The 15,726-nt window shown below is 44.3% G+C and overlaps 1 protein-coding gene across 1 annotated transcript in view; it reads left to right on the forward strand.

Moving 5' to 3' along the window:
- Positions 1–2,848: 2,848 nt before the first annotated feature.
- The window catches only part of LOC101163783 (gamma-aminobutyric acid receptor subunit rho-2), a 30,795-nt gene continuing 17,917 nt past the window's right edge, over positions 2,849–15,726 (forward strand). Inside the window, exons 1-2 of the mRNA XM_004083907.4 lie at positions 2,849–3,143; positions 5,512–5,618. Coding sequence (XP_004083955.1) covers positions 3,022–3,143; positions 5,512–5,618 — 229 coding nt within the window. The 5' untranslated portion in view covers positions 2,849–3,021. The remainder of the gene's footprint in view (positions 3,144–5,511; positions 5,619–15,726) is intronic.

Consider the following 15,726-nt stretch of genomic DNA (forward strand, 5'->3'; position numbering starts at 1 on the left):
AGAAAATAAAAGTCAATCAAAACTGAAAATGAAACTATGCAAGAATAAGAACAAGAAATGAACTCACACTGGCAAGGAGATTGTTGTGATACTTGATTTATTTATGAATTCACTGTAAAGAAAATTTCTCAGAGCAAGAATAAAATAACGTCAAAGAACCTGAACAATCAAAGATACTATGTATATACTTAAAATCATAGGAAATGTTTTTGTAGATCAAAGTACTTTTCCTCCTCGACATCACACCGAACATCCTCCCTTGCAATGCAACCGGGGAGGAAGCAACAGAGATGCTGCAACCAACGGCTGCACTCTCCTGCTGTAATCTCTTCACCAGCAGCATCCGTTGCATGGCAGAGGGTTATTTGATCCTGAGCCTGAAACTCATAGACCTCCAAGTCCTCAATAGGGTTGAGGGTCAGCAGGTATGGTAACAGGAACAAATTCAGCATGCTAGGATTTCTGAGGAACCAGTCTCTGGTCCGTGGGCAACGGTGGAAGTCCACATTTCCCCACACGACTGAGGCCCAGCAAAAGGAACATGATATGAACAGAGACAATCCAAGAAAATCAGGAGCTTCTCACTATTGTATGGACCAAGAGTGGGGAAGTGGGTGGTCATTGCTATATATCCCAAACGCTCATCATCATCAAGGCTCCTGCAGGGGGGGGCAATTCCCCTTCCTTGCAGCTGGTGCGGCTTTGTGCAAAGAGGCAGAAATCTTGGGGCTGCCATGTTTGGGCTCTCACTACTTTGTTAGAGACGTGATGGGGCCACTTGAACCTGGCTGTCAAATCCATTTGTTCTTGCAGCTAAGCTCTTATTTAACCCTTGTGCTATCCTAGGCACTTTAACATTGGGAGTTGGGTCATCTAGACCCACTAGACAGTGCTCTGAACCTTTTTTCTTCAATGATTTGTGATCTTCACTGGTGTCCATGGATTACATGAAATCTTTCCACCTTTATCCACTTTTGTCATGGTAGGGAGAACACCTCAATGGTCATAGCACAAAGGTTAAAGGCCATGGTTCCGAACCATAAAGCAGGACACACCCCATGCTGGCCTACCACGTCAACCATGGCCCGCTGGCCAGTGACATGTTGGCCACATTTTCATCTTTTGGCCAGACTGGACCCAGCCACGTTCACAAACACCAGTGTGGGGGATTCCGCCTTCTTAATTAGTACACTTTTAGTTTCAGCTCACATTCAGTTACAGCAACTATATGCAGCCAATGTTGAATGACATTTGAGTTAGGAATGTTTTCTTATTCATGGTTTGGTGCTTATGACATATTTTCAAAATTTAGGAAATAGTTTGACATGTTTTAGAGGGTAAAACTATCTGACTGACTGTTCTGAATGACAGAAGTGACTGATTCACTTAAAGAATTGTTCAAACTGTTGGGTTTTGAAGCTAATCGTTTGCAGACAAACACAAAAGCATTTGAAATCCCATGAATTGAATGAACAATGTCGAATCTGTTGTGAACAAAGGCCAAGAGGTTTGGAGAAATGTCCAGGTGGTTTTGAGAGGATAATTTCTGCTTCAAGAAATGAGCCAAAGTGGTGGAAAAACTGTAAGTAAGTAGTTGTGCAGCTGCAGAGGAGAGTAAAGGAAAAAAGGTGCTTGTTTACCCATTTTATGAGTAAAATGGACTTTAATTTACAATAGCTATTGATACCTTTTTTTTAATCACTGCTTCTGCAGGCACTTACTTCCCATCCTCTTTTAGGAAATATTTAATTTCTGGCCTCCAATCCTTCATCATGGCTGCTAAATATGACGTGTTTTTAGTTTGTGAATCTAAAAATATGGAGAACAGGGTGTTCCTCATTGTTCCTGAAAAGAAAGTTGAAGCTGGAAGTTTCAAAACTGACTTTAAAACCAAATTTGCCTGAATCAAAAATGTTCAAATACACTGATCAAAAATATAAACGCAACACTTTTGTTATTGGAGTGAGGTCGAGACCTCGATGAGGATGACGATCATGCAGATGAGCTTCCCTGAGACGGTTTCTGACAGTTTGTGCAGAAATTCTGTGGTTATGCAAAGCGATTGTTTCAGCAGCTGTCCGAGTGGCTGGTCTCAGACGATCTTGGAGATGGACTTGCTGGATGTGGAGGTCTTGGGCTGTTGTGGTTACACGTGGTCTGCGGTTGTGAGGCCGGTTGGATGTGCTGCCAAATTCTCAGAAACGCCTTTGGAGACGGCTTATGGTGGAGAAATGGACGTTCAATTCCCTAGCAACAGCTCTGGTGGACATTCCTGCCATCAGCATGCCAATTGCACGCTCCCTCAAAACTTGCGACATCTGTGGCATTGTGCTGTGTGATACAACTGAAGATTTCAGAGTGGCCTTTTCTTGTGGCCAGTCTAAGGCACACCTGTGCAATAATCATGCTGTCTAATCAGCATCTTGATATGGCACACCTGCGAAGTGGGATTGATTGTCTTGGCAAAGGAGAAGTGCTCACTATCACAGATTTAGACAGACTTGTGAACAATATTTCAGAGAACTGGTTATTTTGTGTATGTGGAAAATGTTTCACATCTTTGAGTTCATACCATAAAAAAATGGGAGCAATGACAAAAGTGTTGCGTTTCTATTTTTGGTCAGTGTAATAAAAGGCTGTCAATACAAGAACAGCATCATCAGAAGGGTGAACTTTATGATGAAATTTTAAGTGTCTTTATTGTTTTAACAATTTTAGAAGAGTTTTAATCAGAAGGAAATCCTGAGGAATAGCGACAGATTTGTCTTTTTTTTTTCTTTTTTTCTTTTTGTTTTGCCCCCGTGTCCTCTTTGCGCGTGTGGTGCTGATGCTGTGCGCTCTCCAATAACTGAGCACCAATCAGAGTGTCTGTCTCACTCAGTCATCCCATCCCTCTTCGCACAGCACTTGTTCCCCTCCGTCCTCAGATTCACATTCCTCCTCCTGCCTCCGCGGAGAAGATGCTGCGGCGCTCCCAGCATCCTCCACGGTTCGGCTCGCTCCGGGACCTCTGAAGCAGTCATGCCGGGGTACCTCAGGCTCCTGCTTGTGCTCCTGTGTTTGGTTCTGATCGGGGAATGTCGGAAACACCGGAGCAGGAAAAAGCGCTGGTCTGCGCCGGCGGAGACCCCAAAACCCGGGAGGTGAGTGTCACCCACCCAGCTGTGGTGGAATCTCTGCCTTAAGTTTCACCAGCGGAAACTCGAGCTCTTTACGCTCAGGAGTCAAAGTTGCGTAAGTGTTTAGAGCAACAGACGCGTTTGCATTTCTTTCGGTGTCTTCATGGAACACATCTTTACAAATTGTGGCGGTAAAATCACCCCTCCTCACGTCTCTCCTCCCCTCAAATCCATTTTCACGCTCGCTGCTATTTTGGGGATCGAGTTCCAAGAACCAAATCGTGCGTAAAAAGCAGCCAGCGCGCAACGCTGCTGCGGCAGCTCCATGCTTTCCTGCAGAAGCAGAGCAGGTGGAGTCAAGACAGCAACAAGACATTCAAACAAGAACTGGAGAAATCTCAGACTGGTTTCCACCGCAGGACAAGCATCCTGAGAGGAATTTCCATTTTGTAATTCCCCTCTCAATGCAGCAAGACATCACAATAATTTATTTTCTTTATCCCTATTTGAAGTCCAAGGTGTGCATGGTTAAAATATAGATTTTAGGTGAGTTTGATTACAAATGTGGACACAGTGAGACTCCCACCTGTCCACAAAAGCTCCATTTTTTCCTTCTGACACAAAACATCATATTTGGAGAAATACTCTCAAAATCAGCATTAAAGTCCACTCTAAAGCAGTCATGCAGTGTTTTTCCACAATATGCCTAAAATATTGTAAATGTTTTGTTAGGATAGGCATCTTCTCTAAAAGCTGCTGGCTCTGATGGTTTCACTGAGCACAAACGCTGTACTTCCTGCAGAGATTGGAGGGAAAATGTTCATTTTCACGGGCCGTCACACAGCAGGGACAAGACTCTGCTGCACAGGTCACCTGATTTAGTCTCACCTCATCTGTTCCTGTCAGAATTCTGATGGGAAACGCAACCCACAAGCAAAAAAGTCCAAATCACTTCCCTCCACACTGTCACTTTGGCGGTTTTGATCTTAACCTTTTTGTCAAACTCACGTTTTGAAAGTCACCTGGTGTTCACTTCCTTTCACTCCACCACATCAGACTGCTGGAGTTCATGACTGTCAGTCACATCAATGATGCAGCCTTCCCAACAATCCGCAGAAAGAGTTTGGGAAGTCAAACTTCAGAGTTTCAGGTCAGACCTTTGAGCAGCATGTCAGAAATCAAGAACTTTAAAGACAGCAGATGAAACATTTCATTTACTGTCAGTGACAGTTGTTTCATTCTTTTCAGTCTTGTCTAGCGACAGCTAAAGTGACCAAGTGTGTTCACATAAAAGAGGTCTTCCTTTAAAATATTATTAATTATTAAGGGTGTAACAAATAATTGATTAACCCATGAGTTAATTTACAGTCCTACAATCCAACCAGATCGATCTGTTTGAGATGAGTTTGAGTCTCTGAGTCTCACTGGTTGAAGTTTTGGATCAAACATTTTTCATCCAAACATTTGTCAGATTTAACATGTTAGGCATGTTTTGACAAAAACTAGGGATTTTGGTTAACCTCTGACCCTCATCTTAGGCATCATTTGGCAGCAAAGCCAAGCAAAGCTCTTTTAAACTAGCCATTCTTTAATTTCAGTTTGGCCTCTCTTTGTTCAGGCTGTAGTTGCTGCTCTAAATTCCCAACATCTAGGTTGGATTTTAGTGTTTTTAGGCAGGAACATTTCTAGAAAGTTGAGCCCACGGGGGCTGAAGTCCCTCTTCAACAAAATTAAGTTGATATGCGCTGATTTGTGTTGGACAAATCCAGTGGCCCAGACCAAAACACAAGAGACAGACCCTAAAGTCAAGGAACACGACAATTCTAAATTAAAATGAAGAAGTCTGTGTACGAGAGTTGACTGTTTTCTGCAGAAGTGCAACAATAACATACATAAAGCAAGTTTAATATTTTTTGCCACCAAATCCTGATATAAATTTGTTTTTTATTTGCTGTTTCTACTAGTATTTGCAAAATTATCCCATCATACACATATTGATCGACCCTTCGTCCATTTATTGATTTGGCCACGCCCATGTTTGCTGAATGTTTGCCGAATCTGTTGCTGAAACTCAAATGAAACCCAGAACATGAGATGTGAGCGTGAAGAGGAGCTGGGCAGATGTTCTGATGGAACAGGGATATGTCCACAAGTCAGCTCTTTACTCACATCTTCTGAAGCTTTTTTCTACGTTTTAAACAAAAAGAAATATTAAAAGAATAAACAAAAAAAGGAAAACATAAAAAATCTGAATCTTGTGAGAAAATGCGTCAAAGAGAAGCAATGAAGAAGATTTTTGTTCATTAAAGTTAACTTAAGACTGAATTGTTCAACTGCCCTATGATGATGATGATGACGATGATGATGATGATGAACCCCTTTCTGTTTTCAGCCCTCTGGCAAAGAAGGTCGCTGACGGCACTAAAAACAGAAAGCTAAAGACCACTCACCTCCTGCGGGTTGATGAACACGACTTCACCATGAGGCCGGCTTTTGCAGGTAAGACCCGTCAGCTGCTGGCGGCCTGCATCCACTCTGAGGAGAGTGGAGGTGTGTATCCTGACAACACCCACAGGGCTCCGTTTTTTAAGCTCACTCAAAAGCATTTTTTTTTAAACTGTCACCTCCTCTGAGCTGCAGGGAGGAAAACAGAAAATGTGTTTGGAAACACCTGCTTTAAACAATTCTGTCCTTTCGATTTTCTTATGTTTATGGAGAGAATCTGATTTTTTTTTGTGTAAATTTTCAAATCTATCTTCAAATCGATAAAATGTCTGATGCTTCAGCAAAACATTTACTTTAGGTCATCATCATAAAAGGCATGACTCATCCTTTATATGGAAGCCTTTAGGAAGACAAGAACACTAAATGTTACAAAACATGACAAAGGTCTATCTCACTCATGTCGTCTTCACTCTGAGCTTCTGTCAAAGCACAACCAAATACAGAAGCATCTACTGCACTATATTTAGTGTTTCCAAGGCTCTTTGTGAGTTTGATGAGGAAAACTGCTGTTGCCACGGCTCAAATGTACTTTCATGTGCAGACGGGAAAATGACCATGTGTTAAGTAGACTATGACAAGTCACAAAGTGTGTGGTTGCTATAGACTCAGACCTTTGTGGAAGTGGCTATTTGGAATTGAAGTTTAAATTAAGTCAAAAATGCCTGTCACGTTTGTCACTTTGTTGCATTGCATTCATAAAAGCTGAAATCTCCCAGAGAATCCACAGACTAATGACATTTAGAGTTATGAAGACCTTTTACACCAAGATATTGGTGGCAACCTATGAAAAGTAGCATCAATATGACATTAAACTTGAATAATAACATGTTCATCAAAATTCACTGATATCTGCAGACAGATGTGAAGGTCACTCTTACAGGACTCTTAGTCAGGACTTAAGGTGTTGCATTATGTTGCCACAGCAACCATAAACAAATGTTTAGCAACGGAAACTCAAAATCTTTATGTATTTAAATGCAGGAACAGAAATCGGTGCTTATCAGACCAGCGATGGATTTGGAGGTTGTCGCTTCCATTTAACCCCTTGTGCTATCTTAGATGACCCCACCCTTCCATTGATGTGTTCTCCCTACCATGACAAAAGTGGATAAAGGTGGAAAGATTTCATGTAATCCATGGACACCAGTGAAGATCACAAATCATTGAAGAAAAAAGGTTCAGAGCACTGTCTAGTGGGTCTAGATGACCCAACTCCCAATGTTAAAGTGCCTAGGATAGCACAAGGGTTACAAAGGTGTCATGGCAACCTGTGATGATGTCACTTCAACCATAACGTTAGCGTTGGTCTTCAGCCATTGGCAAAAGACAGAATGAGGGATTTGAGAACATCATTTCATGTCAGCAAAATACAAATGTGAACTAAAGATTTCCGCTGTTTAGCATGCAAAAAGTTCAGGAGGTGAGCGGGAAGGAACTGGAGGTATTTGGACCTTCAGGTTCTCAGATGGATCATTGAGAGTGTTTTGTCGGCTTTTGTTTGCTTGGTGCTGTGGAATAAAGAGGAGGATGGTTACCGTGTTATTCCAAGTGTCACAAGCTGAGTTGTGTGAGCTCCCGCTGCTGCTTGGGAAACGTATGGAGCGATCATTTGGCTGAGGAAGACAATTCTGCAGCAGCTGTGCTGTTGCTAATGTAAGCCTCTCCTGCCTCCTGCATGACTAGCGAGCAGCTCTAAGAAGGAGCTCTTTTGTTTGAGTGCCAGTGATGATCATAAACACGGAGCTTCTCGCCGTCTGAAAAAACAATGGCAACTTCAAGACAACAAAGAGAGAACTTTAGGTCCTTCTAAAAGCCTTCAAAGAACCTGCTGTGTGTCGTCTGTTTTCCTGGGAGAGCGCCCCCTTTTGATCAGGCAAATCAAAGTGCTCCGGAGGAGCAACAGATCAATTTCTGCGTCTATTTATAGTGCACCTCCTCCCTGTCGGCATAGCCTTGCAGAAACATGGAGAGGGGTGGACAGACCTGTCACGCATTAGTCATAGTTGCATTAAAGAGTTCTCCTCCAAATGCATCCCATCACTGGGATTTCCCTCCGGACTTAGTGTCTGTAATGCAGAGGCCTAGCTGTCTAATCTAACATGGTCAACCAGCAGAGGATTTGCAGCTGCTAATCCAGCAGCCTTGCTGCAGCGGGTCAGCAGAGGGGAGATCTCAGACTGTTGGTGGAAATGACACGAGGACAATCTGCTCTGAGAAAGCTCAACACAAACAGCCCTGACAAGTCTCCTGCAGGAGGTGCTTGAAGAGCTGATGTTTGAACGGCTGTCCAACCTTCACTAGTCTGAACCAGATGCTGATGGGTTTAAATGAGGAACTGTCACCACTTGCTCAGTTGATAGCAGCTAATGTGGCTGAATGAGATCCCTGTACTTCATAGACACCTTCATAGGAGACATCTCCAGATTAACACCAAAGACTCCCTATGGCCCAAACCCATCTGTGTCTGATGTCTATCAAAGTTGGAGATGGGCAAGATCCATAAATACCTGAGCAGCAGCCTGGACCTGAGACATTCACGGTTTCCTGATGAGGTCGAGGTTTCTCTGCCTCTGCCAGAAGTTGCTTTAGATGTATTTCTCCTCCTGCCCTTCCATTTGCAGACAGAGAGGCACATTTGACTGTGTGATGCTGCTGCAACCAGACTTTGCAACCAGCTCTTTGTTTATCAGCATCTCTTTCAACTCTTTAGAAAAGCTCTCTGACTGCACAATAAACCCAAGAGGCAATTTCTGACCACCGGTCATCAATTCAGTCACCATGGACACCCACAGGCTTCAGATCTGAACATGATCTCATGATTTTTATTTAGTTTTGACCAATTTTAGGGTAAATAAACCCCAAATGCCTCCCAAAGTCCCTCAGCATGAACCGAAGCACAGCAGAATTTCAGCTAAAAGGAAAACAAGAGACATGAAATAAATATTTATTTTTGAAGTAAAATATAATTAAACAAAGTACAAATAAATCTTCTAAAATTATTAGTTTGCATTAAAATATTTTGAGCCAAATTTCATTAGTAAAGTAGGGTTAAATAAAATGGAACTGGTACTTACGGGAGGAAATTGAGGACTCCAGCTCCCATTTCTACATATTTTGGGACCTTTTGCAAACATTACATTTTTTTTCAACCCTTTGCAGTTAAGTGAGAGTGAACCCAAAGTGCTGAAAAAGCTGCAGATATAGTAATTCTTTATGAAAAAGATCATTTAATGTTTATTTTAGGTCAAGTCAAAACTCCATATGGATTTCTTTTTTTATACTTCTGTTTGGTTTTAATTGCACTCTAAACGATTTGCTTTGAATTGATTGTGGGATTCAGCTACTCTAACAGCCTTTTTTTAATTAACCAAATCTGTCCGTATAAGGAAACAAAGCCATTCTGGGCTCAGAAGATTTGTTTCACCTGAAAATGATTTGTATATGTTTTTAGCCCCTAAAGAACCAGCTGCAGTGGCTGAAAGACAGCATTTCAAAAATATTTTCTTTGATTTCAAGTAATTTTACCTTTTAGAATCTTTGATGGGGGGGACACTAATGTGCAAAGAAGAGGAATAAGATAATAATTTTAAATCGAGGTTAGCTAGGTGCTTTCACGTTCCCAATTGGATAAGGGTTTTTATTTGGTGGCATACAAACGGAAAAATTGAAACAGCTTGTTACTTGATAATTCCTAGCATGAGTCAAAGTATCTTATCAAGAAAACTCAGAGCTATCAGATTACCTCATATTAGGGTGAGGGGGTAGGGGGCTTAGCCTGCAATACGCCTTGGGGGGGCTACTTGGTAGTGGTCCCCCCCTCCCATGGTTGCTGTATGAAGTGGGCCCCCCCTCTTTCGGTTTTATTTGCACCTTAGACATGTAGGGCCCTTGGTAGGGGGGGGGATGCTTGGACATCACTGCCAGTAAGCAGCAGCACCCTACCCGCCAATTTTAACCGCATCTTAGACATTTAGGGCCCCTTTGTGGGGAGGGTGAGGGGACATCACTGTGAGTAATCAGGAGATATCCCCTCAGTGCCCTACCCGCCAATTTTAACCGCACCCCCCTTAGTACACACACCCCTCCCCCCTCAAAATATACATTCCAAAATAAACACACACACGCACACACAGACCCTCTCAAACACACATACACGCACACACATTTGCAAAGAAGGTGGGACCCAGGACCATCTGTCCCCTACCCCTTCCCTGGTGGGGGGTACGGGGTCCTTGGGAACGGCGGCTGTGTCCCCTGGGTGCCGGTTTCCTGGGCCCGGCGGTGCTCTCTCTGCGCGCGGGGGGGGTTCACATTACACCTGAACCGGGGGTGTCCGTGTCCCTGGGGGGTGGGTTCGGGTCCTTGCCCCTGGGTGCTGGGCCCCGCCAAGTCTCCAACTGTGGCCGAGCCTGGTCGGGCCAAGTTAACAACACCCCTTGTGGGCCCCCTTTCTCCCCGGGGCGCTCCCCTTCTGGGCGGGGGCGGCTGGCCCCTGCCTTGCTCCTCCCTGGACCAACCGTGGGCCGGGTGGGTGGCTGCCTGGAGTGTGGGGTGGGTCTCCCTTGGGGGGTCCTGGCTCGTACCTGGGGTTGGGGCGGGGGGATGCCCGGAACTCCTGGGGGGTGGTGGGCTGCTCGTCTGGGGCTGTGGGCGGCCTTCTCGGGTGGGGCCCTGCGTTGTGCTCTCCCGGCGCGGCGGGGGCTGCCCTCCTGGTTAAGTTGGGCGGCGCTCCCTTTCCCTCTGTGCCTCCCTGCTCTCTGGGTCTGGGGGCCTCGCGGCGGTCCTGCTGGCCCTGGCCTGGGTGGCGGGCTGGGTCGCCCGGGGGGCGGTTGTTCCCAGCCTGCTGCCGTGTGGCGTTGGGGGTTCCGGCTGCCGCTGCTGATGCAGCGGGGGTCTTGGTGTGGGGGTGGCTGGTCACTCCTCCTCCTTCTTTTCACATTCCACCGTCCATTTTAGAAAAACATAAACACTCACCTGAGCACAGGTGTTAGCTCACCTTTGCACTAACAGTTTGCATGATTGAATGAATGAAAAATTTCACACTAGTTGGTTTAAAGGCATAAGTATGTGTGTGTGAACACTATCTGTTTTGTGTACATGTTGACATGTGGATGTTTTTTTCTTCTTTCAGCCAACAGGTGTGTTGATAACATGTGAGTGTGTGTGTGGATAGGCCCCGCCCTGTTTGTACTACATTTGAACCTTAGCGTAATGATAAACAACCAGTAAACTTGTTGCTTTATGCTGCTTCATGGTCTTATCCCCCCCCCCCTCCTATTATCACCCTCTTACCCCCCCCCCCCCCCCCCCCCCTAACGTCCCACTCTACCATCCCTCTCTCTTCTTCCCTTCTTTCCTTTTCCGTCCGGTCCAACACTAAAGATTTTCAAACCTGATTGAAATTAATAAAGTTTGGCCTCAATTACAAAAGGGGTTTATTCAGACATACCTTTGGTTTTTCTGAAGATTAATAACCCCTGTTGTTAAAGTAAAATATGTCCAACACAAGAGGCCGTCAGCTCTCATCTGCCTGCCCAGCTGTTGGACAAGACAAGTTAAAAAAAAAAAGAAAAAAAGAAAACTCAGAGCTTGGAGCAGAGAGGAGCAGGTTTAAGGTGGTTTGGGCATCTGGTGGGGATTTCTCCTGGACGCCTCCCTGGGGAGGAACATGGATCTATTTGTCTGCAAGCAGATGCATCAGAATGGAGCAGAGCAAGGAGCTTGAGATCTGCCCAGCATATTTAATACGACACAAATACAATCGTTTTCAAACAGCATTTTTATTGTTCTCCTGATTCACAATTGACTTAATCCTCAAAAATCCAATTTTAAGCTTGATTTCCTTTATATACGTCCTTTATCAAGAGGAACATGTTAAAAAAACTAAAAATACAATTTTCCACAAATAGAACCAAAACTGAGGGATACAAACAAAACAGGAGATCTGACACCATCCAGCTATATATTATGGATTTGAGACAACAGAATGGGAATTTAGTGATACAGCTGAACATGACCACTGAAGTATGCTAAGGCTAACTGAGAGGAAAAAACAGAACCTGAAAACTCAACAGAGTTTGAACACAAAAAACACGACTCAAAGCAGAAATTCAATTAAAGTGAAAAATCTGCAATCCTCACGCTGCCTAAAAAAGGGTTTTGTAGGGCAGCCAGGCTCAGAAGAACCATGAAAGCATAAATGTGTGTTTTAACGTGACTCTTTATGCTTTGATGCTGAAGCCCGGCTCTGTTCGTGGAAAAGCGAGTTTAAGGTCACGAGGAGTCGCTGCCTGATGCTTTCCTGCTGCTGCGAGTCACTAATGGGTCTCATCTGGGATCAGGGAATTTGTCAGCAATTTACTGATGCAGAAAATCTTCAAATCTCCTAGAAGCAAGCAGGAGGCGTGCTGTGTACTGAAGTTTCTGTCAGAGACGTGGAGGAGCAGCTTGTTAGAGCTTTTTTGCAGCTGGGCTAACAGCAAATCCAAGAGGTCTGCGTGAGCCTGACCGCAGACGGACGAGGCTCCCTCCAGCAGGCGTCGGTGTTTCGGACTCGCTAAAGGGACCAGAACTTTGGATTTACCCGTCCTGCACGTGATGTCCGACATATGGGGAGGAGTTAATATCCCCTGTTCCAGGTAGCAGCTTTACCCTCACAGTTACATAAGAGCAGGCGCCTCACTGCTGCAGATTAAAATTACTAGTACTACAGCGGCCAATGTGACTCCCACACAAAAATGACAGAAGGGCGTGTGAGTTTGTTGTGCTGGTGATAATAAGACTACCAGGATGCTCCTCCATATCCCTGCAAATCCCAAACTGGATATAATCCTCTCAATCAGCTAACATGAACAACCAGGAGAACACAGAGATCTGTTTAATGAAAGATCTCATGTGAAATGATTCCAGTCATTAGTCATGGCTTAGCAGGATCCCCTGTCTGGTTATTTTTAGGAGCGTGTGCTGGAGAGGACGACATGATGACATGGATGCAGACCACCGTGAGGCTGGTTCCTCCTCGGATCAAATGTTAGCTCTGCAGCATCAGCGCCCCTTCAGCTGTTTGGGGCTGCTGCTTCCAGAGAAAAGTTTCTATTTGGACCCTCAGCTTGTCGGAATATTTTGTTACAGAGCCTGAGGATGATGATACAGCTGTTAGGGTTGGAGGTTGTTGAAAGAGACAGCAGAAGCTCAAAAAATAACATTTTAATAATAACAATCATAAAACATTAGAAAAGGCTAAAGAAAAGGCAAAATGTGGTGTGGCAGGGTGATGAAGAAAAAGGGGAAGATTGGGCCATTGTGGACCTAAAACAACAGTCTACTGCAATGGCCAGAGTGCCAACAGTCCAGTTCCATGTGGTGTTAGGTCCAAGACACCATCTGGCCTATCACCTTTATCAGCTTTTTAGTTTGTCATGTGTTGGTTCTAGCTTTGTTTTCTCTTGTTTGATTTTTATTTAAAGCACTTTTTGTCTCTGTCACAAGGGCTGTACAGTGGTGTAGTGGTCAGCACTCTCGCCTCTTAACCCTGTTTCAAATTCTGGCTAGTACCTTTCTGTATGAAGTTTGCTTCTGTGGGTTGTCTCCAGTTACTCTGGTTTCCTCCAACAGTCCAAAAACTGTCTTCAAAGGTTGATCGATGATTCTAAACAGTGTCACTTAGGTATGAATATGAGAGTGCAATTATCTGTCTCTTTGATGGAATTGAGAACCATCCAGGCTGCACTCCACTTTTGCTCAAAAGAAGCTGGAATAGGTTTAATGACTGTTTAACCCTTGTGCTATCTTAGATGACCCCACCCTTACATTGACATGTTCTACCTACCATGACAAGGTGGATAAAGGTGGAAAGATTTCATGTAATCCATGGACACCAGTGAGGTTCACAAATCATTGAAGAAAAAAGGGTTCAGAGCACTGTCTAGTGGGTCTAGATGACCCAACTCCCAATGATGCCTAGGATAGCACAAGGATTAAAAGAACTGGAGTGAGTGTGTCATCACTTATAGAAAATGGTTCACTTCCAGCTCCGACCAAATGAAGTCAATTCAGTTGCCATATTTTTGCCATACAGACGTCGCCATGTTGGAGCCAGAGAGTGTTAGTAAGCAGTCCGAGTTGGTCTGAGTTAGGAAGCCACTCTGGTCAGTCAGGAATGAGCTTGTTTGAAGTCCACACCCCTACCACTTGAAAGCGAGCTCATGAGAATCTGTCAATTCAATTCAAATTCAATCCAAATTCACAACAACAGTCAATGGACTTCGTACTGGTAATTGTAAAGTGAAAATACAATCAAACGTATCATAAACAAATAGAATTCAATAGGATAATACTTAACTTTAATTAAACAGACTAAACTAAACTGGACCTCCCTGCCCTTAGACCCTCTTTCGCGGTAAGGAAAAATTCCTAAAAAAACGGATTCAGGAAAAAAAGAAGAAACCTCAGGGGTGTCCACATGAAGGAGGGATCCTCCCCCAGGACGGACAGGCGATGTACCAGAACTCATAGAGAAGAATTAACTTATCCAACCCTACAACTACATATTTGAAGTCCAACAGACGAGCTTCATCCAGATGAGAGGGGGGACGGCTGAGGGCGCGAGACGACCCGGAGACAGAATCCACATCCAGGAGTAGAAGCAGTAGTGGGGGCAAGCCAGAGACAAGGTACACAGTCAGGAACAGGAGCACAGATTAGCCAGAGGTGAGGACCACAGCCAAGTGCAGGTGCGCGGTCAAGCCAACTGGAATCTGGAAGCACATCCACTCCCTCGGAGGGGAGTGGGAGTGCAATCAAACGTTTTGAATGTTGGACGTGAGACTACATACTTTTATTGAGGCAATAAACTGCTGTTTATTGGGGATATGGGATTTCAGATTCTAGGAACCAGCAGGTATTTCCAACAGTTACTTCCTGTTTGGAATGTGATGGGGGAGGGGTCACCCAGTCCAGTTCTCATAAACAAGTCAAAGGTTAGGCCCCAGCACCCCTGTGACCATGACCAGGTTTGGAAAAAGAATGGATGGATAATTCTGCCATGAAGTCATGTCTCCTGTGTGTTGGTCCTCCTCAGACCTCCATCCCTGACAACTCAAACTGCATTAAGATGATTTAAGCATCATTTGTGGTCAGTTGAGGCTGCTGCTTCTAGAAAGAGTCAAACTGGGTAATCACTAAGGTGAGAGTCAGAGCAGCTCCTCCATCCATCCATCCATCCATCCATATGGGGCAGCTGCGGTGCAGCAGTAGGGCGGTCGATCCACGATCGTAAGGTTGCAGGTTCGATTCCCGCCTTGCACACCCATGTGTCGAAGTGTCCTTGGCCAAGACACTGAACCCCACCTTGCCTCTGGTGGGAGGTTAGCGCCAGTGTTTGGAAGCGGAGCCGCCATCAGTGTGTGAATGTGTGTGTGCATGGGTGAATGGGACTGTGACTGTAAAGCGCTTTGGGCCTTCGTAAGATGGTAGAAAGCGCTATATAAGTATTTACCATTTACCATCCATTCATTCATCAAGTTATCGATGGACTTGTTTGCTTCTCAACTGGAATTTAGTAATCCCCCATCAGTTTGTTATGAAACTTATCTAGAAATATCATTGTTCATCCATAGTCCTACATACAAGAATTAGGGTTGGGCGATGTCCCTTAAATTGGCAGTTGACGATGTTTACTGTAAAACATCGGGATGGACGATGATATCGTTTGGGGGGGGTATTTTTAGTTTTTCATTATTATATAATTATAATTATACATATAATTATTATTCATTATTTTACTTTATTACTTTATTTATTTTATTTCCCAACTAATGACCCACCTGCGATGAAAAAATAATGTCCAGTATAAACTGAGGGAAGTAAATTTAACAAAAAAATATATATAAATAGAAAAGACATACTCCACTCCTGCACTTCATTAGTCAAGTGGACCGATGGACCAAGTGACTGTGTCTCTGAGCAGAGCAGCAGGACTTATAGCTTTGTGTTTGAGGAGAAGGGAGGATGCTTTGTTACGTGTGTGAGACTTCGGACTGCGATCCATCCCGCAGCTCTAGGTGAACGAGCTACCGAACTCAGGAGAACCGGGTCTCCCGGT

This window comes from Oryzias latipes, chromosome 24, assembly GCF_002234675.1.
Source record: "Oryzias latipes chromosome 24, ASM223467v1".
NCBI classification, from domain to species: domain Eukaryota; kingdom Metazoa; phylum Chordata; class Actinopteri; order Beloniformes; family Adrianichthyidae; genus Oryzias; species Oryzias latipes.